The 27,014-nt window shown below is 39.6% G+C and overlaps 1 protein-coding gene across 1 annotated transcript in view; it reads left to right on the forward strand.

The window, feature by feature from the left end:
• LOC122788639 (VPS10 domain-containing receptor SorCS1-like) overlaps positions 1-27,014 on the forward strand; it is a 1,297,464-nt gene that overhangs the window by 380,242 nt on the left and 890,208 nt on the right. The window contains exon 7 of the mRNA XM_044055539.1: positions 1,869-1,971. Coding sequence (XP_043911474.1) covers positions 1,869-1,971 — 103 coding nt within the window. The remainder of the gene's footprint in view (positions 1-1,868; positions 1,972-27,014) is intronic.

Consider the following 27,014-nt stretch of genomic DNA (forward strand, 5'->3'; position numbering starts at 1 on the left):
TTGGCATACCCCCACCTGTTCCGGATGCACCTCAAAGAAAACTGGGTTCATATAACTGCTACCTCGGACATGGTGGCAAGCCCGTTTAACTCATACTTACAAGCCACATACCTTTTGAAGTAGCCACTGATCAAATCTGGGTCCAACTTGAGGAGACACGAGGTCGCTGAACAAGAATGGGGGGAACACAAGGGAGGAGAAGCTGTAAGGCCACCACCAAACCAGAATGCCATGCTGTTCCCCACCCCCATATCAATGGCCTTGCAATTAAATTCTGGGTTATAAAATAAAACAAGTTCAACTTTGAAAATTTCTTGAATAGCAAGAATCATATCCAAATTAAACAAATGAAAACCCATGTTTTTTAAATGAACATTGTCCAAATCATAGAACTTGGACTTCAGTCTGTCAATATCACTGTGTTCAATCACAAAAAAAAAAAACAATTTGTCTGGCAGCCCACTTGCTCTCTCAATGGCACTAAGTCTTCTAACACCCTTCCAGTACAGTCTAGGGATAATGGTGGACCAAAAGAATGCTACTTTCAGATATATCTGCTGCAAGTGTTCCATATCAGATAAGATCCTGCCCAACAGTATCTTCTTAGGGGCTTGACCTAGGTCATTTCCACTGAGGTGAATTATCACAATGTTGGGCAAGGCTTCTTCCATTGTAATCTTATGCCATATTTCTCAAAATTGACACCAACTATGGCTCAGGAAACCAAAAGAAAGAACTATCCACAGGTTGCTATCAAAAGAACGTGTGTGACCATCTGGGTGGGCCAAGACTCGTAAGGATGCTCTCTGGATAAAAGAATGACCCAAAAGATAAACCACCTCCTTCCCTGCAATAGAAATAAAAATTAATGTCTGATGTATGACAAAAAGGCATCAGAGACCCACCTTCCTATTCTTTGAATGACCTGCACAGATTGCCATTCCATGGCCAAATCTGACATACGGCCTATCCAAAAGGAATGGGAGGAGTAACCATGTGAATTCATTTCTTTCCCTGCCACGACTAGCCTGAGAAAGGCATTATTCTCTGATATGTTAAAAGGTCTGCCAGAGTCCTGCACAAAAACAAGCCCAACCTTTTCTCTAAGGGAGTAATATTAAACAGCAAAGTAACCCAGTGCATGTGGCAGGTGACTAGCCCACTGGTCTTGTCCAGGCGCACCACCTGCCCTTTACCAACTTGATCCATCTTGGATTTTTTCAACCAAATCATGACAAACGTCCTGTGGATATAAAACAAGCACAATATAGGCTATGGAATAAAAAAAGAGTCATACCTTATGTTAAGCGCTTTTCATTTACTGCATTAGTAAACTTCATCAGACAAAATCAGTAAAACACATTTACAACAGCTAAATAGTTTAACATTTGGCACCCTTTTTCTACTACAGGAAATGACATTAAGAACCTAAATAACATCAAGAACTACAGGAAATTACATCAAATACCTAAATGGTGTGCTACTTCCCCCATCGCATGTTCCATTATTCACAAATAACTAAATATTTATATGTGTTACTAATATGTCGTGTGCATTTCAGTGCTGAACAAGATCAGCTTGACTGAATAGTTAGGAAGTTAAACTTCTTAAACTTTCTGCTTCAGTAACATCAGGGAGACATGATAATATATTACAAAACACTGTGAGTCTTAATGAAAAAAAATGGAGAGTGTTGTTAATTTAATGACTTTTAATCATCTTTCAGTAATGCAATAGTTCCTGTTCCATCGAGGATTTGCAAAGCTATTTTTTTTTACTCAAACAAGAACTGAAAAAAAATAATGAAGTGAATTGCAAATGTAGCTGTGTGCTTTCATTAACATATGTTTACTTTGTTTAATTTGTAGCCATACTGCTCCCTCCACCTTCATTTACAGACTTCTGAGAATCCTTATACAGCAGGAAACATTGCCAGCAAGAGCTCAGCACCTGGAATTATACTAGCTTCAGGTATGAGTACCAAATAAATGTTATTATCATCCTTATGTCATCTTGCTCTTGACTAAATAAAATTAACAATTTCACATTTTTGAGCATGGAAGATTTAACCTGTTTCATAGAAGCTCATTCACGAAAGTCCCACATCTGTGGAAAAACGTGGTCTTTTCCTTTTGTAGCACATTTTCACTGCTTATTTTCATGTCCACATATTAACAAATACAGTCTACCAAAGCCAGATCTGAGGTAAATGTGGCCTCCTAGGCCAAAGACTACCACAAAGCATTCTTTAGCTATATCCGTAACCTCAAAGGCAATACACAATTGTATGCAGAGCTCATTGGAAATGGAGACACCTATACTGAGCCAGAAGATATAACAAATCTACTGACCAACAAATTCAGCTGCAACTTTACCCCTGTCTCTCCATCAACCTTCCAAAGAAAATATCATCAAATGTAACTCCCCCTGGTATCACTAGGGAACAGGTTCTTAATGGTCTCCCTAAGGCCAAGAACCCTGCATCAATGTGCCCAGACAATATCAAAGGATGCCTTCTAAATAGCATGAAACATGCTCTATCAGGCCTTCTGGAATTGCTATTTAATTGTAGCCTACAAACAGGCTTTGTACCTCATGAATGGAGACCAGCAACAGTCATCCCTCTGCACAAAGGTGGGCCATCTATAGACTCTTAAGTCTTACTAGTCTCACATGCAAAGCCATGGAAATAATTATCATGGAAATGATCAATAATGACATAGGAAACCTCTAGAAACTGGATCCAACCTAGTTTGGTTTTATCAAGGGCAGGTTATGCCTACTAAACCTGGTGGACTTTTTTGAGAAGGTCACCAAAGTAATGGATGAAGGCAAAATAGTTGACACTGCCTACCTTGACATCGCCAAGGCATTTGACACAATAACACATTCGGACATTGTTGACAAACTTAAGAGATTAGGTGCCAACCCATACATAACCCAGTGGATAGCCATCTGGTTCATAGACAGGACCCAGGAAGTAAGAATTGGGAAGTCCACTTCTACAACAGAGACAGTCACAAGCAGAGTCCCTCAAGGATTGGTCCTGAGATTGCTCCTTTTTGGCATTTACTTCTCTGAAGTCTAGGCCAATGTGAATTGCCTCTCGCTGACTAAATTTGCAGATGAATTCAAATTAGGAGCTGTCATTGAATCACTCTCTGACACAAATCTTCAGCAAGAAGGGCTATTTCAGACAAGCAACTGGTGCCAGAGCCATTGACTAAAACTAAATACCAAGAAATGTATAATATTATTCTTTGAGAAACAATCCACCCTTAGTAACTATCATATTGACAACACACTTCTAATAGTTGACCCAGTTGTCAGGGACATGTCCTAAAGACAATATTACCACCGTAACAGCTGCTAGCAAACAAAATATGAGGGTTATGCTACTCAAAGCTAGAAGTCCAAATTTCAAAATCCACTCGCTCGAAGCACTCCATAAAATGGAGAACATCAACATCTGTGCAGTTACCGAAACCTGGTTCAAGACTCCGGAGACCACCCCAGCACTACCAGGCTATAATTCATACCACACCTTTCGGGCCCTAAACCTGGACTGAACCACTAAAGGGGGTGGTGTCTCCATAGTCTTAAAGGATAGGCACACCTCCAAACTAGTAGCCCAACATAACGCATCAGAGATACTTCATATACAACTAACACTGGGTAAAACTGCAATCCAGGTTGTAGCCTGCTATAGATCCCCACCATGTCCCAAGACTCCCACTCCACACTCCTAAACACACTGGAAAATATTAGGGTACAACCCAATACCCTTATACTGGGAGACTTTAACGACCCCATCATTAACTGGGGAAATTACTCATGTACCAACACACTTACTCAACCTCAACATTTTCTGGAATTCATTAATTCCATTGCTCTGGATCAACTCATTCTTACCCCCACCAGGGATAGAAACATCCTTGACCTGGTCATTACTAACATGGGTGACCATTGTTCTACACCAGTAATCAACTCCTCCCTGGTCAGATCTGACCACGAGCTAATCACCATGGATATCCACATCCCACCCTCACTACCCCCCCCCCCCAAAAGGAAACCACTGTAAAAAACTTCTCCAAAGTCAATTTTGGGCTTTTAAAATCAGAGATGGCTAACTTCACAACACCCATGCAAATGGAAAATAAGTGCATGACTGCTGAATCATGCACCAATGCACTATATGAGCACATACACAAGTGCATGGAACGGGCCATACCATACAGAACCAAGATGCTCTGCTCCAAAAAAAGGAAGCCAATTTGGTAGTCCCCCACCATAAACAAACTCTACAACAGAAGGAAAAACTGTTGCAGAAAAGAGTGAAGTCCCAAGACTGGAAAAACTCCTTTGTTAGCCTAAGCAAAAAACTAAGATCCATCATCAAATCCTCTAAAGCTATCTATGAAAACAAAATTGCTGCAGATTCTAAAGACAACCACAAGACATTCTATAGTTATGCCATGAATCTACATGGCAATACTCAGATCTGCTCTGAGTTACAGCACAATGGCAATACATATACAGAACCAACTGATATTGCCAACATATTGGCTGACAGGTTCAGTGCAAACTTTACCCCCTTTTCACCCCCTAAAGTGCCTATCACAATACCTGAGGAATGCCAAGTCCCTATTATCATGACTAGACAGGTAAAAAACACCCTGTCCAAAGCCAAGAATACATTTTCCATGGGACCTGATAATATCCCTGGCTGTATTCTATATGAATTACAAGGTGAACTGACACCGCACCTGAGTACCCTGTTCAATCACAGCCTCATTTCAGGCTTTGTTCCTACTGAATGGTGCACTGCTACGGTCATCCCACTCCACAAAGAGGGAGTGACTACAGACCCTGGGAACTACTGCCCCATTAGCCTGATGAGTCTAATATGTAAGGCTATGGAGCGCATCATCATAGACCTTATAAATAAGGACATAGGAAATCTCCAAACTCTGGACCCCACGCAGTATGGGTTTGTGAAAGGTAGATAATGCCTGCTCAACCTGATAGACTTCTTCGAGTCTGTCACCAGAGCTGTGGATGAGGGCAAGGTAGTTTACACAGCCTACCTAGATATTGCCAAGGCCTTCAACACCATCCCTCACTCAGGAATCATAGATAGACTCACTAAACTAGGCATAAACCCCTATGTAATAAGATGTGTTGCCAACTGGCTCACTGATAGAATACACACTGTGAAAGAAGTAGCGGACTCCAAATCTGACTACCAACCAGTTACAAGCAGCGTCCCACAGGGATCGGTCCTAGGTCCTCTCCTGTTTGGTATCTACTTCTCTGAAGTTCAAGCCAACACAAAGGGACTCTGGCTGACCAAGATCACAAATGACTGCAAACTGGGAGCCATTATTCATTCTCCAAATTATGTAGACATTCTACAAAAAGGCCTCACTGACACCACTGACTGGTGCCAAACCATGGCCTTAAGATCAATGCCAAAAAGTGCATTGTCGTTCCTTTTGGGAAAAATTTGGTTCCCAGGAACTACCACATAGGCGGTAGTCCACTAAACACTGAAGGCGTGATAAGAGATCTGGGGACACAGGTTGACAGCAACCTCTTCTTTGATAACCACATTGCCACTGTAGTCAGAAAGTCCTTCTATGTGGCACATCTCATTACAAAAGGTTTCTCATCCAGGAAGAAAGAGGTCATAATCCCTCCCTACTCGTCCCTCATTAGACCTGTTATAAAATACAATGCCCCATTTGGTATGTACCTCACTAGACACCTACAACAACTGGAAAGGTCACAGAAATACCTCACTAAGAGGATCTTATGCCTTAGACACATGCCTTATATGGAAAGACTTAAAAAACTCCATCTATACTCTGTCTCTTATCGCCTACTTAGAGGCGATCTCTGCTTGACCTACAAAGCCATGTCTGACCCAGAGCTGCTAGATATACTACACCTAAAGAAATCCCAATCCCTCCACGCCACACGCTCCAGGGAACTCAACCTCATTACCACAATAAACAGAACATGCTGGAGGGACGGGTTCCTAACCCAGAGACTTCCCATACTCTGGAACAAACTTCCCATTCACATCAAACAGAGCACTTCACTGGCCCTCTTTAAGAGAAATCTTGATGAGTGGGTGGGTAATAGGAAGTTCACACCGGGGATCACTTCAGTGACTTTGCTTGACAGGGACACTGGGAACTAACTTTGGGTTGCATGATGCTTGGGAATCATCTTAGGCTAGGTTTATATAGGCTCCAGGGCTGTTAGCCTAGTACACACCTATGAACCTATGAACATGGGGGTACAAAATGACAGTAATCTATCCTTTGATCATCATGTGTCCACAGTAGTGAAGAAATCATTTTATGTTGTGCAACTTATAAAAAGGTATGGCACCTAGATACAAGGAAGTCATTATTCCATTGTATTCAGCATTCATTAGACCTATCATGCAGTACAATGTCCTATTTGGTATGTACCTCTACAGGCATATCCAACAACAGAAATGTCCGCAGAGGTTACTCACTTAAAGAATACAGGGCATAAGTGACATGTCCTATCCAGACCACCAATAGGCCCTATCACTGTATTCTCTCTCCTACAGGCTGTTGAGGGGAGATCTATGGCTGGCATACAAGGCATTGTCAGACCCCACTCTGATGTACCTCTTGCATATCTCCAAAACAAACAGCACCAGAATTACCATTCTAAAAACTTAAACATTACCTGTGATATAAATAGGACCTGGTGGAGAGACAGGTATGTATCCCAGAGAATACTTCCTCTCTGGAACAGACACCCCATCCATGTGAAGCAGAGATTCTCCCTAACTCAGTTCAAGTGTAACTTGGACAATTGGATGGGGAACAGGAAATTCATCACTGGTTTGGCACCTATGTCTCTAATAGACATAGGCAGCCTTTAAATGGTTCATCTCCCAGGCCACTGTTTGTAAATGTTACACCTCCCAAGCCCTCTTACACTTATCATGGGTGCCGGAATTTGTCAGAGATTTGGGATGCATGACTAGGCTTAAAAAGGCCCTTGTGGTCACTAGTCTAGTAAATACCTATGAACCTATGACCATACTTAATCCCTGCCTAGAAACTAGGAAAAACAAGCTGTCTCTTCACTCACTCCTATACCTCTGTGTTGTGTTAAGACATCCCATCCTCACATCACCTATATGACTATTCATCTCTATGTAAATAAGTCTTTTGCCAAGCAAGCTTTTTATGCAATGAGATTTGTGATTTAGGATCAAAGGATCATAGGAGATTACTAGGGTGTCAACCTAGAGATCATTTTAATCCTAGCCGTTTCAACCCAATGTAGTACATACAGTTACTAGTCAATACCCAAGATTGCATTTAGTGATGATTGCCCATGTCCAGGAGGGTTGTGGGCACTATCCCTGGTAAGCATTTATGGTGCCCCGTCCACTCATCTAGGTTCCTCTTGAACAGTGTCATAGAACTGCTCTGTTTCACATGAATTGGTAGCCTGTTCCAAAGATGTGGCTGTCACTGGGAGATAAATCTGTCCCTCCAGCATGGGCTATTTAAGTCACAGGGTATATTTAAGTCCCTGGAATGGGTAGCCCTAGAACCATTTGATTTACGGATATGCAGTAAGTTCATTAAGTTTGGGTCTTTGGTTGCTGTGTAGGCTAAGAATAAGTCTCTCCTAAGAAGTTTATACAATATGGAATATAGTGACAGGGATTTTAGTCAGTCCTTGTAAGGCACATGATGGAGGCCCTTGATCTTCTCCATTAGAAACCTCTGAGGTCTCTCTAATTGTTGTAGATGCTTAGTACGGTACATACCAAATGGGGCGCTATACTCAATTATGGGCAAGACAAGTGCCGAGTATAGGAGGGTTATAACTTCTTTTGCTTTCAAGGTGATGCCTTTATTAATCAAGTGAGCTATGTAGAATGCTTTCCTTACAATGGTAGACAGGTGGTGGTCAAAGTTAAGGTCACAGTCAACCTGTGATCCCAGTGCCCTTACCACTTCATGGGTACTTAGGGTATTGTTATTGATTTGATAGTGTGAAGGGACATTGTTTGTGTAAAAGTGAATGGTGATGGATTTCTTTGCATTCAGTCTAAGACCGTGACTAATACACCAGTCTTTGGTCTGTGTGAGACCATCCTGGAGTATTTTTACATCATTTGGCGATTCAATGACTGCATCTAGTTTGCAGTCATCTGCAAACTTGGTCAGCCACATCCCTTTAGTTTTCACCTGAACTTTTGAGAAGTATATACCAAACACTAGGGGGCAGCACTGCCCTGTGTCACCCTGCTGGTAACAGGTCTGCTGGCTGATGTGGAGTCACCCACTGTGATAGTGTTTGTCTGCTTTGTGAGTCAGTAGGCAAGCCATCTTACAATGAAGGGGTTTACATTCAGTTTACTAAGTTTATGGATAATGCCTGAATGTGGGATTGTGTCAAAAGCCTTTGCCAAGATATTCTGTGTGCGCAGATTTGCCCTCAACAATGGCCTTGGTCCACACTTTCAAAGAAATCCACCAGATTTAACAGTCAGGATGTGCCCTTCACAAAGCCAGTTGAGTAGGGTCCAGGGTTTGGAGGTCACCTATGTCATTATTTATGAGGTCCATAATGATATGTTCCATGGCCTTAGAGATGAGGCTGGTCAGGCTTATGGGTCTGTAATTCCCCAGGTCTGTTTCTAGGCCACCTTTATGGAGGGGAATAACTGTAGCTGTTCTCCATTCCACAGGAACAAAGCCTGTGGTTAGGCTACAGTTGAAAGGGGTACTTAGTAGTGATGCTAGTTCATATTTTAACCTGTTTAGAAGACAGCCTTGTATGTCATCTGGTCCCATAGAGGCTGTGTTCTTGGGCTTTGAGGACCTGCTCTTCAGATATGTAAGGTGGAGGGAAGTTTTGGGGAGGGTTTGTTGGAAGCTGGAGGGAATAAGGGAGTGAACTTTTCACCAAACCTATCCACTAGCATGTTCACTATCTCTGTGGGGTCAGTGTGTGTGTGATACCATTGGCCACTAGTTCTGCACATGCTTGGGTCCTACCCTTTAGGTTACGTACATAACTGTAAAAGGCCTTATGGTTATCCTTGGCAGTACTTGCTAGGTTTCTCTCAAAGGAGCTCTTAGACAATTTGACAAGTTGTCTTATTTGCTTGTTAAGGCTGAGTAGGATGGTTTTCCATTGCTGGGACCTTGTCTTTGTTTTCTTGGACAGCAAAGTTTTGCATTTATTGTAGATTTTATTGATGCTGGAAGTCCACCGTGGCATCTTGATTTTACTTGGGACTCTGGCTTTAGATATCTGGTACAGCCAAATTTATACACTTATGCAAGTGATTGTACAGGGCTTTAGTGTAAGTTTCAGCATAGCTACCACCTTCAGCTTGGGGTAGGGCTGGAATGCATGTATGCCTTCATCTAGGAAGGCATAGGTTGCTTTGATGAAGTTTTTTACTCAGATTTCACATTTTGTGAGTTCTGGTGTTGTCAGTTCGAAGGTGGCTGATTTGTGGTCAGTTTTAACTAATGAGGGTCCAACAGTTGCAGCAATGCACCTCTTTGACATGATGTTAAGGACCATATCTAGAATGTTTGCTCCTCTTGTTGTGGTGGGGACAATTTGCTCCTGGGCATTTGAATTCACAAAGTCAAAGAACGTTTGTGCTACCGAGTTTGGGCCAGTCGATGGTGGAATGACTGAAATTCTCCCATACACAATGTGTTCGGTAAAGTTTGGATTGTCTTCAGTTAGGTTAAGTAGGCTTCAAGGGTGTTGAGACCAATGGAGGAGGATCTATAACTGGTAAGGACTTGAATGGGGGGGTCTTGCCCACTGTAACCTGGACCTGGAATAATTCCATGGAGTTGTCCAGTGTAACTAGATGTGAGGTGAATTTATCTCTGACTGAAACATGGCCTCCTTTGGTTTTCACACATTCTTTTTGTGGTTTAAAGGTGTGAAAGACATTGTAGCCTTGCAGGGCCAGGGTACTCTCTGAGGCCTTAAACCAGGTTTATGTGACTGCACAGACATCTACATCTTCTAGTGATAGAAGTGCTTCCAGGGAGTGCAGTTTTTAGTTTAAGCTCCTAGCATTCAGCAGCATGACCCTTATTTTGTTCTGATTGGTTAATTTCATGTTAATACTGTTGTGTTTGAGACCTTGCCTAAAATAGGCAGTATGGGGAAGGCATGAGTCTTTGCCAGCAGCCAAAAGCCTAGAGGTGCTAAGTGCAAACCATTTCTGGCAAAGCAGTGAAGTTTGTCGACTATGGCTTCCCAGGCAGTCAGGAACCAGTTCATTTCTTGTTTAAACTGTGGCATCATTCTAGGTGAAGGTAGTATGCTGCTTAAGGCTAGGGACATATCTGCTGGGACACACACTCAGAGAACTTGACCATGTCTCTCTTCATATAGTCCAGTGAGGTACATCTCAGGTCATTCACACCAACATTAATTATGACAGAGCCATAATGGTACTTTTTGCTGAGAGACCTGAGTGCATTCATGATCTGGCGAACCCTGGCACCTGACAGGCAGCTGACCGTGAGTTTCTCCTTGTCCAATCTGGTGAGTGGGACATCCGTGTGTCTCACTATTGAGTCTCCAATGACAAGAAAACTTGTTTTTTGAGTGTTACTCCTTACGGGCTTGGTGGGGGAGACACTGGTGTTACTATGTGTGTGATGGGTGCAATGGAAACTGTGTTAGCTGTAGCAGACTTGTATTTTGGAGGTCTCTGGTGTTTCAGTAAGTTTTTTGAGAGAATCACTGCTCATGTGGATTAACATATTTGATGCATACTATGTGTATGAATAGTGGTACTATGTGAATATGTAGTGGTGGGTGAGTTGACAACCTTCTCCATGTTACTGCTTTGAGTGAGAGAAAACATGGATTCTAGATTCTTGGTGTAAATACATCTCTCGCACACTGTACTAGACTGTGTTATTAGTAAACGGTTGTCTGTGTACATGAGGCAATTGCTACACTGTCTCAAGATACCCAAGTCAATAAGGTTGACAGCAGAAACAAGGGTAGTCCAACTGGAACTCATAAACAAAGACATTAGTATCCTTCAAACTCTGGACCCCACCCAGTTCGGGTTTATGAAAGACAGATCATGCCTTCTGAACCTGATTGACTTCTTTGAGACAGTCACCAAAGCTGTAGGCGTGGGTAAGGTGATTCACACAGCCTGCCTTGACCTCACTAAGGCTTTCGACACCATCCCCCATTCTGGAATTATAGCTAAACTCACTAAACTAGGTATAAATCCCTACGTCACAAGATGGAGTGCCAACTGGCTCACTGACAGAACCCACACTGTAAAAGTTGCAGACTCCAAATGTGACTACAAACCAGTGACAAGTGGAGTACCACAGGGTTCATTCCTGGGACCTCTCCTGTTTATCTACTTCTCTGAAGTTCAGTCTAACACAGAAGGCCTCTGGCTAATGAGATTCACAGATGACTGCAAACTAGGAGCCATACTCAAGTACCCAAATGATGTGGACATCCTACAGAAGGGTCTCACTGAGACAGATGCCTGATGTCAGTGTCATGGCCTCAGGCTCAGTGCCAAAAAGTGCATTGTCATCCCCTTTGGTAAAAACTCTGTACCCATGAGCTACCACATAAATGGCAGTCTACTTAATGCCGAATGTGTGATGAGACCTTGGGATCCAGGTGGACAGTAGTCTCTTCTTTGATAATCACATCGCCACAGTAGTCAGGAAATCTTTCTATGTAGCACACCTCATCATAAAAAGGTTCTCATCCAGGAAAAAAGAGGTCATTGTTCCCCTCTACTCGGTACTCATTAGACCCATTATAGAGTACAATGCCCCTTTTGGAATGTACCTCACAAGACATCTGCAGCAGCTGGAAAGGCCACAGAAGTACCTCACAAAGAGGATTACTGGCCTCAAACAAATGCCCTACACTGACTGTCTCAAAAAACTCCAGCTTTACACTGTAGCATATCACCTTCTCTGAGGTGATCTCTGCCTAACATATAAAGCTATGTTAAACCCAGAGCTGATGGACATGCTACACCGTAAGAAATCCCAATTCCTCTGAACTACATGCTCTAGGGACCTAAACCTTGTCACCACAATAAATAAGACATGCTGGAGGGATAAATTCCTGTCCCAGAGACTTCCTATACTCTGGAACAAGCTACCCATCTACGTCAAGCAAAGTTCCTCATTGATGAGTGGATGGGAAATAGAAAATACACCCTGGGGATCACTTCTGTGGCTCTACTCAACAGGGGCACAGGAAATGAATTTTCTTGGGTGGTGTAAGCCAGAGAAACTTGTTGGCTAGGCTTATTTAGGCCATTGGGCCAATAGCCTAGTACCTACCTATGAACTGTCAATAATTCTAGGTTGAAGACTGTTGTCATTAGAGATGGCTTTTCACGAACGATCAGAGAGGAGCCTGGCGAATGGATATTTCTGGGTTTTAAGGGAAAATTTGTTAAATTTAACTGTCTGGCTTTGGTGCACAACTGTGTAGCAGTAAGTGGTGCTGTGCAATGTGCAAACAGGCAGAAACCTGCTCAGATGCAGAGCCTAAATACCAGAAGCTAAAACTGAAAAAAACTCTAACAAAATTCAAAAGGACCAATGAGGATGCTTATACTAAGCCCTAGACCAGCCTACCTTTACCAATTCAATAACAAAAGTTCAGATAGGACCCTTCCAATCCATGATGACCTAGAAAACATGCTAAGAACAAACAAACCACACAAACTATATCTATATCTATATCTATATCTATATCTATATCTATATCTATATCTATATCTATATCTATATCTATTATCTATAGCTATAACTATATCTATATATCTACATCATTATTTATATAGAGATTCATAGGTGTGTACTAGGCTAATGGCCCTTGAGCCCTTACAAGCCTAGCCCATAGGAATACCCTGACATAATGCCACCCGACCTTAGTTCCCAGTGCCTCTGTCGAGTAGAGGCACTGGAGTGATCCCCGGGGTGAATTTTCTATTTCCCATCCACTCATCAAGATTTCTCTTGAAGAGGACCAGTGAGGTGCTCTGTTTGACATGTATGGGAAGTCTATTCCATAGCATGGGCAGTCTCTGAGATTTTGATAGATATATTTTTACTGTTGTTGTTGCAAATTACTTTTTGTTTAAATTATGTCTGATCTTCTGCATGAAACACATCTCAAACATTTAGACTCAAGCCACATAAACTATTAAATGTTTCTTTTTTTTTCAAACATCTTTATTAAACTTTCAGATATGACAAAGGCAATCTTATATTTATATAAATGAAAAACATGCAAAGTGATACCACTTTAGTTGCAAATGGTTTATATAACAGATACCATTGAAACAATTGTAGTTGCAAACATTATACATCACTTATAAACCATCCAGTCATTGTCAGTTAAGCATTATATGGCTCATTCAAATCCTGCCTCTTAAACTTCATTCCTGCTCTGCATATATTGTTCCCACAATTCCCATTTTTTCCTATGTAGTTTGCTCCTTCCTTTTTCTAAAGATCCCAATTCCAGTTGCTTTATCTCTGTTAATATATTCACTACTTCTAGTAAAGTTGGTCTAGACTTTGATTTCAATTTTTAGTAATTGCTTTTTTGGCAGCCACCATAATTAGACTCAGCAAGGCTTTACTGTGCTAGGCAATTCGGATTCTGTAGCATAACTCAAAAAAAATCATCTCCTCAGTCAGTCTAATCTGCTCACCCAGCATCTCTGACAAATCGGTCTGCAGGGAATCCCTAAAGTCTGCCAGCTCATTACACTCCCCAAAAATATGTTCCCAGCTACCTCTTGCGTGTCACATCTCCAACATTTGCTATCCACCTGAGGAAAAATTCTTTGGAGTCTACTTGGGGTATAAAACTACCATGTAAACACTTCCAGGCAAAGATTCTAAATCTTCTCGACTTTGTTGCATATTTGGGAGATATACATATATCCCCCATTGTCTCTTTGTGAATTGCTTATCCAGTCTCTCTTCCCAGTCCTTTCTAAGCTCCTCTGACTGATTCTTAGAATTATCATGCACTGTTTTATATGCTTTACTAATTATTCCTTTTCTAATGGCAGTTTCTGTTCTAGATTCTATTAAAAACTCTACCAGTCCTGGTCTTTCAGTTAGGAGCCCCCCCTATTGCTTTCTCTTTGCCTATACTCTAATATCAGTTATTGATAAGGAAGGCAATCTCTAACCTAGAGTCCAAATAAATTCTAGGCCTCTTCCCATTCTATTACCTTTCCCTTTCTAGTTATTTTCTCCCAGTACCTTAGTTCATTTGCCAGTTTTCTCCAATAAACTCCAGCCCCCTCTTCCCTATTATCTGTATCCCTGACCACAGTCAACCCTATCGGCAAAATCTATTTTCCCCCATTCTCGTACTGGTTTGGTTCTTAGAATACTCCCTGCTATTTTATGAATATAATGCTCTGTATAATTTTGGTTGTTCTCCTTAAGAGTCTGCATCCAAAATCTGAATCTCTCCTTATTTCTTGATCTTCTTCCATGTGTCAGTATCATTCCTTTCCACTTTGAATTATAGTTTTCTGCTTATGCTATGAATAAGTGCCTTAATTGTGTTGCTCCAAAATATCCCATCAAAGTAGGTAATCCTAGTCCACCATGTTCTATTGGTAGAATCAGCTTATCCCACTTGACCTTGCTGTCTTCCCATCGCAGATAAAAATCCTTCAACTCTTTTTTTAATTGCTATCCACGTCTTCTCCTCTGGTTGATAAAAGTATGCCCGACCTGTGTATAAGACTAAAGGGGCTAAAAAGATTTTAATGGCTTGTATCTTAGTATCCATATCCATAAAACAAAACTTCCAGTTTCTCATTTTTTGTATTATCTTCTATTTAGTCTCTTCCCACGTATCCAGAGCTGCCACCACAGAGTCATTTCTAATCCGTACTCCTAAATACTTCATTTTATCATGTCTCCATAAATATGGATATCGCTGGACCAATTCATGTGTGAGTACATAATTTGCCACTATTGCCTTTTTTTAAGCTTCATTCATTTTGTATCCTGGGAAGATTTGAAACTGTCTTAAAACGTTCTGCAACACTGTAATGTCTCTTTCCGATTTTGTGACGTATAAAATAATATCATCTGCAAATAGAGCCAGCTTTTCCTGACTACCATACCAGTTATATCCTTGAATTTCTTGGTCCCTTATTTTTCTTTGCCAATGGTTCTAAATATAGTGCAAACAACAAAGGGAAAAGTGAACAACCCTGCCTGGTTCCTCTGCTCAAGCAGAAGTTATCGGAGAGGACCCTACCCACTATAATTCGCACCTCCAATCCCTCATATAGTCTTCTAGTCAACCTTATAATTGTGTCAAGGAAAGAAAATGCTTCCATTACCCTGCTCATAAAGTCCCAGTCTAATCTGCTAAATGCTTTCTCTGCCTCAAGACCCACCAATAAAAGTGATACTTGCATTCTGCTTCCCTCTGGATTATCACTGTTCTGTTAATATTGTCAAATGTTTGCCTCCCCTGCACAAAACCACACTGATCCATATCTATCAATTTTGGTATCACTGTTGTCATTCTTTTAGCCATTATAGAGATGAACACTTTATAATTATGGTTTAGTATTGAAATGGGCCTGTATGAAGCTGGATCCGATGGAGCTTTACCCTCTTTAGGTATTACCGTTACCACCACCTTCTTCCAGGATGCTGGTACTTCTCCTCCTCTTAAAATACTGTTAAACAAAACCTTCCAGATCTTTATCAGTTTTTTCCCTCCTAACTTCCAAATTTCTACAGGAATACCATCTATTTCCTGTGGACTTTTCTGTAGATTAAACCATTAACTGTTTCTGGTAGCTTTTAATATTAGGATATGCATGCCCTATAGACAGACAAAAAGGATATTTTTTTATTTAAAAAATTATATTAATAAGTGTATTTGCTGAGGCACTTGGAACTGTCAATAAAGTGGATTCCCATTTCATTATCAGTCTTTTGTTAAATTTGTAGTTTTTGCACAGTAGTGATGTGTTGTTATGGCTGTGGACAGGTATTTCTAAGCCCATGGAAAAGGAGAAAAACACAGGTATTTCCAAAAAAGAAAGTATGTGAGGATCCTTGTGTCATATACCGAAAGAAAGAAGTGCCAAAGCAGTCATGCATCGGCTTATTCTTGCAGTGGATTCCAAGCTATAGTTCAGTATTGTTGGTGTAAAAAACTACCATTTTGAAATAAAAGTACATATGAAGGATATTAACATTTCAGGCATGTTTCACAAATTTCCTAGGTATTCAAGCCAAGTGCTAAAAACTAAGTAGTGCAAAGTACTCATTATCGCATCAGTTTGAATCTGTTTGGTTTGTATCTGGAATTGCAACATCTGTTCAAATACACTTGTAGCTTTCTGTTTAACTCATTCAAGCTCATAGCACCTTTTTGTATTCTTCCAGTTAACACCCATAGCTCCTTTTGGCATTCAGACATGTTTGGGTCTGTCATCCTTAAGTCACAAATTAATAATAGCGTTAGAAAGTGCAAGATGGAATTAAAATGTAACTAAGATTGTTAATCTCTGATATTCCGCCTTGGAGAAATTAATGACTGATTTTCCCTTTTATTAATATTTGCATTCATATTTTCATAACCAGCAGATCTATATGTTATTGAGGGGCATAGTGTGAAATAGTCTGGTTGCAGAAAGAAAAATACATTGTCGATATGCAATTACAGTACACTGTATTGGAGACATTGGTAGTTATTTGCTGGTAATTTTAAAAACATAAAATATTTCCATACATACTTAATATTTTTAAAACTGGGTGACTTACAAACTATTGTATGGCATCAGATAAAATTCTAGATTATGTTGAAGAAAACTGTAATGTATATTTGCACTCTAAACTACACACCTTGAGAGATATTCAGGGTTACTTATATTGTTAATAATACAAAAACATAATTCTTCATACTTCTGTAAATATCTTAGTAAGCATGCACATAGAAAAGAAGTTTTGCTGTCATACCAAAGCTTATATCTGGCTTATAAAAGTGAGTTGACAAAATACATCTAGGTTGTGCAGTTTCCAAGATATGCGAATTTGTTTGTGAAGCATTAGATACAAGTCTTGTTCTTGTTTTGTTTTTGTTTTGTTTTCCTAATAATATATTATAGCATTGATAAAATATAATCAGATCCTGCAGATAGACTAGTGGTGGACCGTAGCTGGGATAGCTACTAAAGTTCAAAAAAATGACACGGATATATGAAATTTGAATTATGTCACTGATAAAACAGAACGAAAAAAAGATGAAAAAACACTCCTTTTAAATCCACAGAAACCTCACTGCTTCGCCGAATTGGCAAGATGTTGAACTAAAGTGTAACAAAAAGACTGTTACACACTGATGTTTAGCAGTTCAAAAGTAAAGTAGGACTAAATCTGTTTATATCCCAGGCATATACATTCCTATAACTCTTCCAAATGATGCAAAGTAACTTGAACACAACTCACAACAGTCTGTGTGGGGAGACCACAACAAGCATAAAAAGTACCTTAGAATGTTTGTAAAAGCTGATGAAATGTTGTAGAGCAAATGCCTGGTTGCTCAGGAAGTCCTGACTATCCGTTTAGCTTGTGGTAGAGAAAACCCAATCCAATACTTTGTAGTTAGAAAAACACAAGAAGCTTCCCTTTGCAAACTCAATAGTTCCAGACTTGCAGGAAGCAATGAAGCACTAGCACAATTGCTATGTAAACAAACTCAGAAGTTCCAAACTCATACACTGTTATACACTGATGTTTAGAAGTTCAAAAGTAAAGTAGGACTAAATCTGTTTATATCCCAGGCATATACATTCCTGTAACTCTTCCAAATGATGCAAAGTAACTTGAACACAATTCACAACAGTCTGTGTGGGGAGACCACAACAACCATAAAAAAGTACCTTAGAATGTTTGTAAAAGCTGATGAAATGTTGTAGAGCAAATGCCTGGTTGCTCAGGAAGTCCTGACTATCCGTTTAGCTTGTGGTAGAGAAAACCCAATCCAATACTTTGTAGTTAGAAAAACACAAGAAGCTTCCCTTGGCAAACTCAATAGTTCCAGACTTGCAGGAAGCAAATGAAGCACTAGCACAATTGCTATGTAAACAAACTCAGAAGTTCCAAACTCATAGGAAGCAAAAAAGGCGCTGTAGACTGAAAATAAATCCTTTATTACAACGATAGCATTCCTTAAGCACTAGTTGAGCGCTTTCATCTGCACCATCGCAGACTTCATCAGAACTCAAGTTCTAGTCAGCTTCTTCCTCAATCAGATTTCTACTCATTTCAGTCCAAACAAAAGCACATCTGGGACAATATTGAGAAATATAATGTATCAATTACTTCTGCTGTGCAGGGAATAAGACAACAAACTGCACACATATTAAATGGGAAGTGTTGCTACCTGCCAGCATGTATGCTGCTTAAGTATTACATCTGTAGGAGTGTTGTTTAACAGTTGAAATGATAATCTCTTTTTGATACTGTGATGATTATTGGTAATCTTTGAGAATTTCTAAATAATATCTGATCGAGCACAGAACAGATGGCAAACTATTTAACGTGCAGCTCTGATAAATCAACTTGACACCGAGCTGTGCACTGGATTGAAATCTTGTCAAATTAACAGCACTGACCTCCAAATCACTAAGATCTATGACTTAAAACAATTGCAAGCTTTTAGTCTCACTGAACTTGAAATCTCTGTGTCTCTTGAGCATATACGAAGTCCACTACTGGAAACTACAATTCAAGAAAAACCTGATCAGCTGGTCATCATGTTGTGATGCAAGTCTTCAGGCTAAGATAGAGGAGTTAATAATTTGCATTTAATCAGACTGAAAAAAAGAACTGGAATTTTAAACAGAAACACAACAAAACCCACAGCGTTAGCAGGTGCTGTAATTCGAGGTGATATAATCCAAAGAGGCACGAGAAAAGTATGTAAAATCACTGTTTATTCGGAAATAAAACATCGGATAAGCGCTTTCGCATTGCTGCTTCATCAGATCCCTAGTAAATCAACTTAAAACTCATAACATTAAATACTTTAACAATTAATCAATCAATAATTAAAAATATGGAACCCATCAGCATTTCAAAGGGCAATGCTCTTAGAAGATCATACAATATATGCACTCATCAAAACATAAACATAAAATCAAACAACAATAAACCTTTAAAACTATAAAGGATTTTGTATATGTACAATCAATAAAAATCCTACATATAACAAAGGGATATAAAAGATATTCATAAGATAAAAAACAAAAGGAAATCACACATGCTATCCTGAATTGTGATATAAGAAATGTATGTGAAACATACATTCATATAGGATCTCTAATGTGAAAAATGTTCGTAAAAAAAGGGACAAAACAATGATTATCCTACATTATATTAGTCCTGCATTTTACTTAACATTTCTCCTCTGCCTCAGCTTGGGTCTGATTGAAGCTCTCTCATTCAAACCCGACCCTTTGTCCGCTTTCAGTGTTATTATCCACTCTGTCTCTTTCCCTTCTGTATATGTTCTAATATCACCCCCTCTGGGATTGGGATGTATCACTTCCAAAGCTTTGAAGGAGAATTTATGTTGTACATTTGTCATAGAAACGTGCTTAGCTAAAGCATTTTGAGTGTTACCCTTCTTCATATGATAAATATGTTCCCTCATCCGGTCCCTGAGGGGGCGATTGGTCTTACCAACATAAAAAGAAGTACAAAGTTGGCATCTAGCTAAGTAAATAACATGTGATGTCATGCAATCAGCTGTAACAGATGTTTGATAGTATTTCCCACTGTCCGGATGAAGAAAACCAGGTGTACTATCTATATAGCAACAAAAATTGCACCGCCCACATGGTTGGGTATAGCCATCTGTCCTACTGCTAGTACTATTAACTGTGTGACAGAGTCTCCTTTTCAAGTTCTTCTTGTTCTTATACAAGAATCTTGGTTTATCTCCTACTATACTTTTAATGTCATCACTTGTACATAATACTCCCCAATGTTTACTTATTACCTCTCTGAGTTCATAACAATCAGAGGAATAATAAGTCATAAACCTTAAGCCTTGAGTGACATCAGTATCAATAACTGGTAAAGGAGCTGACTCAGCTGGTCCAAAATATGGTAACCCTTTAGTACATCTTACTTCTGACACATCATTTAGATGTCTGTTGACTTCATTAATGTTATAGCCTCTAAGGCATAATCTATCCTTCAGATTATTCAGGTCTATCTCAAACCCAGAATCAAGAGGATTGAGCCTCGATGCTCTAATTGCTTGTCCTCTGATTATATTTCTGAAGACTTGAGGGGGGTGCATACTCGATCTAACTAGTAAGTTGTTACTGTAACAACTCTTCCGGAACACACCTGTATTGATGTTATTGTCATCAATCCTTTCAATGTACATATCAAGAAAATCTAATTTGTACTGTGAGTGTTTCATAGTAAATTTAAGGCAAGTGGTGAGGCCATTCATAATTGTAAAAAATGTTTCTAGTTGTTCCAAAGTGCCTCTCCACAAAATAAATAAATCATCAACAAAACGACGATAAAACACTACGTGCTGTTTAAATAATTCTTCTTTGAATAGAACATGCTCTTCCCAGTGAGCCAAGTACATATTGGCGTAGCTATTGGCACAGGGAGTGCCCATAGCTACGCCATCTTTTTGTTTATATACAGATTCATTAAATATAAACAGGTTATGTTCCAAGACCAATTCAAGAAAGCAAGTTATCAAATCAATGTTCACAGAAGTATAACTACTATGTGCCCTTAAATAATCAGTAACATACGATAAACCTGTGCTATTCGGTATGACTGTGAACAAGGATTGAACATCAAATGTGACGAAGAAATAGTCAAATGTGATGCTCATATCCTTGACGTCGTCGTATAAATCAAGTAAGAACTGTTTAGAATCTTTTAAAACAATTCTGTTGGAGTTTAACACTGGTCTAAGGTGCTTCTCTACATAAACAGATAGGTGCTCAGTCACCCATCCTCGACCTGACACTATCGGTCTCATAGGTGGGTTGGTTAGGTCTTTATGTATTTTCGGGAGACCATGTATGGTTGGTGTCATGGGATGACTAATTATAAGATACTCAAATAGGTCCTTGTCTATCAACTTTCCCATAAATATATCTTGTATAGTGTCCTGCACATATTTAATAGTTGATTCAACATACTGTGGTGTAATCTCTACATAAAAATCATCACTCAACATAGATGTCATCCGTGCAGTATAGTCAATAGTGTCCATGACAACTACCTTCCCACCCTTATCTGCAGGTCTAATAATAATATCTGGATTTTTCTGCAATTTCTTAAGACTGGCTCTTTCTCTGTATGTAAGATTGTCTCTTCTAAGATAACGTTTGTTGGTAACCCTGTTCTCATAATAGCTATAAAGTTCTTCTTCAGTAAGTCTCATATAAGCCTGGAATTTTAAATAGTTAAATCTCTGAGAAGCAGTTAATATTGGCCATCAGTTTCCCTGAGCAACATTTGACTCAGAGGTTATACAGATCAGTGACTCTACTTGTAAGCAGCATGCAATTGGAAAATTAATTATATATCAACTACTCTTGCAGAGACAAAAAATCCTCTTACTTAAAACTGTAGAGCATGACAGACTATTCACAATATGGGACTACAAAATAAAACTGTTTTTTCAGGACAATACACTGGCAAATCTTTCCAATGCAAGTCACTCGAAGAAAGGTAGCTACCACATAGCTGGTATGCTACCACAATAACCTTCAGCCTAGCTTTTGTTACAGACTTCCTCACATGCATTAATGGTCAAGTTGTTTTCAGGTTGGTACAGTCTTTCCTTACTTTGTCTCATCGAAGCACCAGGCATTTTAAGTACTGTTTTTGTATGACCCTCTTATTTTTTTTTTTCAAAGTGGTGTCATTGGGCTTAGGATGTCACAATAGGTTTTATTGAAGAAACGGGCACAATCCTTGAGAAGAAATGTCCATAGTGGTTACCAATTGATTTTAGGGAATATGTACAGAAACAGTGCTTTTCTCAAAATGTTTCTTGTTTTGTACTCTCTGAAACTGATGATAAAAAGAAACATAAACAATTTGGTCTGCAGATTAAGATAGGAGAGTGATTATTTACTGAGTTGGACATGACTCCATCTATGAAGAAACTGAGTGAGATATTAAAATCCACTCTAGTAATCTTGAGTTGTAATAGATATTCTCAACTGTGTTATATCATATACAGTACTATGTGGGTGAGAATGGGGACTGAGGTTAGAGACCAGTTAATGATGAAGCTGCCAAATAAAATTAATTAATTGTTAATGTTTACACATGTCCAGAATAAAGTTTGTTTTTAATTTACGGCAAGCAAGTCAACCTTTACTGACAGACAGCCTGAGATCTAATACCTGAAAATGAAATCCTACGTATGTTTAAATGCAGCTTTTGGATTAGTACTTGTTAAAATACTTTTCCATTGTTTTTATAAATTACATCTCTTAAAAACCACCAGCACCTGCAGCTGCTATCTTCCCTTCTTTAACAATACCTAATTGCCTTACTTACTGATTGTTTTTGCATAAAATTCCCATAGGTGTATCCCCACTCTCCTACCCTAGCCCCATTCCCACCCACCCCCACTTCATCGAGATTTATACTTTACAGGCCCCACCCACAAACTGGCAACCGATCATAACCCAGACTTCAACTAATTAGATCAAATAACTACACCTACCATAAACCACTACTATTCATCTCTTATCAGTACTTAAATCAAAATATCATCCCCTCTCCTGTAAGCTCATAACCCTTTTACTCACACACAAAATACTACTCATATAAGTTATCAGCCACTGACCCTATTACACCCATTACACTCTACCCTCTAAAATATCAAAGTGCCCTAATAAAATGCTTTACCTTAATAAGAAACACTTATGCCTCACAGCCCTCCAAATTACCACTAGCTCACTGCTATTGCTCTTATACTCCCACACCTCATATTATACTCTACTACAATCCATTCCCTGGCAAACCTCTTCACTATCCCAACTAAATAAACCATTAAACTATACGATAGCTCCAACCTTTTTCATATACTAGCCACATAGATTACCATGCAAACATTTTCCAACCTCTAGCAATCACAACCAAACCTGTTAAAAACATACCAAACTACAAAACAAGCTTGCCAAACTCAAGCTTGCCAAACTCATTTTACACCTTATTAAGCAATTAAACCATTCCGGGGTCATACACCCTACTCCTTGTCCCATTCCCCTACACAATATGTTAAGCAGCTCTAGCATATTCAACACTGGACTATTACACCAGAGAAAGAAGTATTCAAAATAAAGTTCATGATCTGCATGTCCTACTCTCCCTCTATTCTCCTGATATTATAAAATTAACAGAGAGATGGCTAAAACCTGTCAATAACAACAAAACTGTAGCTCCCAGATACAATGCTCTACGCAAAGACAGGAAAACCAGAAGGGGCGGGGGAGTAGCGATCTTATTCAAAAATCACTTAATAGTTGACTGTTTAGAATTAAGCATGCATGACTCTGAAAATGCAGAACTTATCTTTGCCAATTTAAAAGTCAACCTCAAAAAATATATTAACATCATATTTGGTTATATCCTACCAGGAAACTATATTTCCACACTAGAAAACATACTACACTGGTTCTCCAATTCACTCCCACAGGAAACATCCCTAATGAGTGACTTCAACACTGACTGGCTCAACTGCTCCTCTCAGGATCCAACATCCCATATTAACCTCCATGGGTTCACCCAACTCATCACATCTCCTACAAGGATTGACAGATCTTCTAAACGACAGTCTATACTCAACTGGATTCTTATCAAGAACCCCACCCTATCATCTCAATCAGGCTGTCTCCATAATAGCCTGAGTGACAATCAGACAGCCTTTCTCCTAAGAACCCACACTCACCAAATCAAGCAAACCACCTAGCCTTTAATCAGAAATAAAAAAATACTTCAACCCAAATAGGTTCATCTCCACTCTAAAAAGATCTAACTGGGAGCCTCTCAGACAGCTACCCCTAGAAGATGCCATTGACTCCTTCAGCACCACTTTCTTAGATATACTAAGCTGCCACCCACTCCCTAGAACCATCAAAATAAAATCTAACTATGCACCCTGGCTAAGTAAAGAATACAGATCCTTAAACAAGGCTAGAGATAAGGCTTGGGAACAGTTTCACAAAAACAACCCCCAAATCACAAAGCGAGTATTATTAGATCTGTGAAACAAAGTTAAGAAACTATTAAAATTACACAAAATCAACTACTATCACTATATCAAGAAAAAAATAGTCCTAAAAAGTTCTTGGCTGCTGTTAATTATATCATTCTGGCAGGTAAATCAGCTACCCCCTCTCCATCATCAACCAGCAATTCTGATAATATAGCAAACCAATTAATTAAATAGTTTACAGAAACTATCCAAGCCCTTGCAAATTTTCAGAGCATCTCCAACAACTCTCTCCCTTCCACACTGTGGTACAGCACCAACTCCCAAAATAGCACCAACCACTTTTCATTACACCTGGTGTCTGTTGATACCATAAAAATTACTTAAAAAACTGAAACCAACCACCCTAGTTGCAAATAGTCTCCCAAATGACTTTCTGCAAATTGCAACAGAAGCAATAGCATACCCAGTAGCCATGCTCATGAAGAGATGAACAGCAGAGAGCCTGGCACCTGTTATTTGGGAAATCTTCCACATTCTACCTTTACACAAGGGAGAAAATTCCACTGAACGTACTATTTATCATTGAATTGCCATCCTGTCACCCTTATCTAAAATCATAGAGGGCCTTGTCCATACCCAATTCGTGGGCTTCCTTCACACACAAACTATTACCAAACTCTCAACATGATTTTTGACCTTCTCACAGCACCACCACAGCTCTAATGTCTTTTAATAACACAGTGAACCAGTAGAGAACTGATGGTCAGTTTGTATCCGTCATATTTTTGGACTTGTCCAAAGCCTTTGGTATGGTAAATCACAGTGTTTTCTCTGCCGTAAACCTTAATAGCACATCTAGCACCTGGTTCCAAAGCTACTTATCAGGATTACAGCAGGCCATCCACTGACAACACTGCCTTTCCTGTCTACTCCCTGTTGCCTTAGGTGTTCCACAAGGCTCCTTCTTTGGGTCTGTACTATTCTCTCTCTTCATCAGCCAGCTCCACACATTCACACTTCAAACCACAGTAGTACAATATGCAGATGACTCTACTCTAATATGAGTAGCCTCCTCCCTACAAGACCTCCACACCATAATGCAAGATTCCTTTCTCTCTGTGCAAACATGGCTTACTAACTCCCAACTCATTCTAAATCCCAACAAAACAAAGCTCCTTCTATTCCACCTAGCAAAATCCCCTTCATTTTTCCTGTCTTTCAATATCTTATGCAAAAATAAAACTATTATCACCCCAATAGCTCACACTAAACTGTTAGGCATAGAAATTGACAATAACTTGAAATTCGATATTCACATAGCTCATACCATTAAAAAGGTCCACAAGAAACAAGGTCTTCTATACAGAAACAAACAATTTCTAACAAAAATACAAAAGCTACTATCGTTTGCACACTCCTCTTGTCAACTCTCCTATACGCCTCCCCAATTCAAGCCAATATCCACAAAACCGATCTAAACAAACTGTAATCTTGTTACAATAAACTTGCCAAGTTTGCCACTGATGCTTCATACATGACACATCACTGCACATCTCTTAAACAGCTAAAATGGCTAGAACATCTTCAACTGCTACATATTAATCAATAAACCTTTGTTCACAAAATGCTGTATCAACCATATAAAACCCCTGCTCTCCAAATTCTTATACAACCATGCACCACTTCTAGATCCCTCCGTTCCAGTAACAAACTCCTTATAGACATCACCAAAGCTAACTTCTCAGCTGTGAATCACTCTTCTCAAACTTTTTTGCTAAAATGTGGAATGAACTGCCAACCCCAGTAACTTTCAACTGCTCTATACTGCAATTAAAAAAATCTCTTATAAAACACACTTAATAGATACTTGGCTCTGTTCTTGCAACTGTCCTGGATAATTCTTACCTCAATTCTCTTTAAGTTATTTTACACTAATATTTGACCTCAACTGTGTGGGAACTAGTGTCTCTCTCATTTAAACATTCAGATTGTTTATATTCATAGGTTCATAGGTAGGTACTAGGCTATCAGCCCAAGGGCCTATGGAAGCCTTGCCAGCAAGGTACCATAGCTTACTCCACCCAAGAAAGTTATTTTCCTGTGCCACTGTCCAGCAGAGTCACAGAAGTGATCCCCAGAGAGTATTTCCCATTTCCCATCCCCTCATCAAGATTTTTCTTGAAGAGTGCTAATGAAGAACTTTGCTTGACATAGATGGGTAACTTGTTCCAAAGCATAGGAAGTATCTGGGACAGGAATCTATCCCTCCAGCATGTCTTGTTTATTGTGGTGACAAGGTTTAGGTCCCTAGAGCATGTAGCTCGGAGGGATTGGGATTTCTTTAGGTGTAGCATGTCAAACAGCTCTGGGTTTGACATAGCTTTATATGTTAGGCAGAGATCACCTCGGAGTAGGCGATATGCTACGGAGTAAAGCTGGAGTTTTTTGAGGCGGTCAGTGTAGGGCATTTGTTTGAGGCCAGTAATCCTCTTTGTGAGGTACTTCTGTGGCCTTTCCAGGTGCTGCAGATGTCTTGTGAGGTACATTCCAAAAGGGGCGTTGTACTCCATAATGGGTCTAATGAGTGAGGAGTAGAGGGGAACAATGACCTCTTTTTTCCTGGATGAGAAACCTTTTATGATGAGGTGTGCCACGTAGAAGGACTTCCT

The sequence above is a fragment of the Protopterus annectens genome, chromosome 14.part0 (assembly GCF_019279795.1).
Source record: "Protopterus annectens isolate FY-2018-M chromosome 14.part0, PAN1.0, whole genome shotgun sequence".
NCBI lineage: Eukaryota > Metazoa > Chordata > Ceratodontiformes > Protopteridae > Protopterus > Protopterus annectens.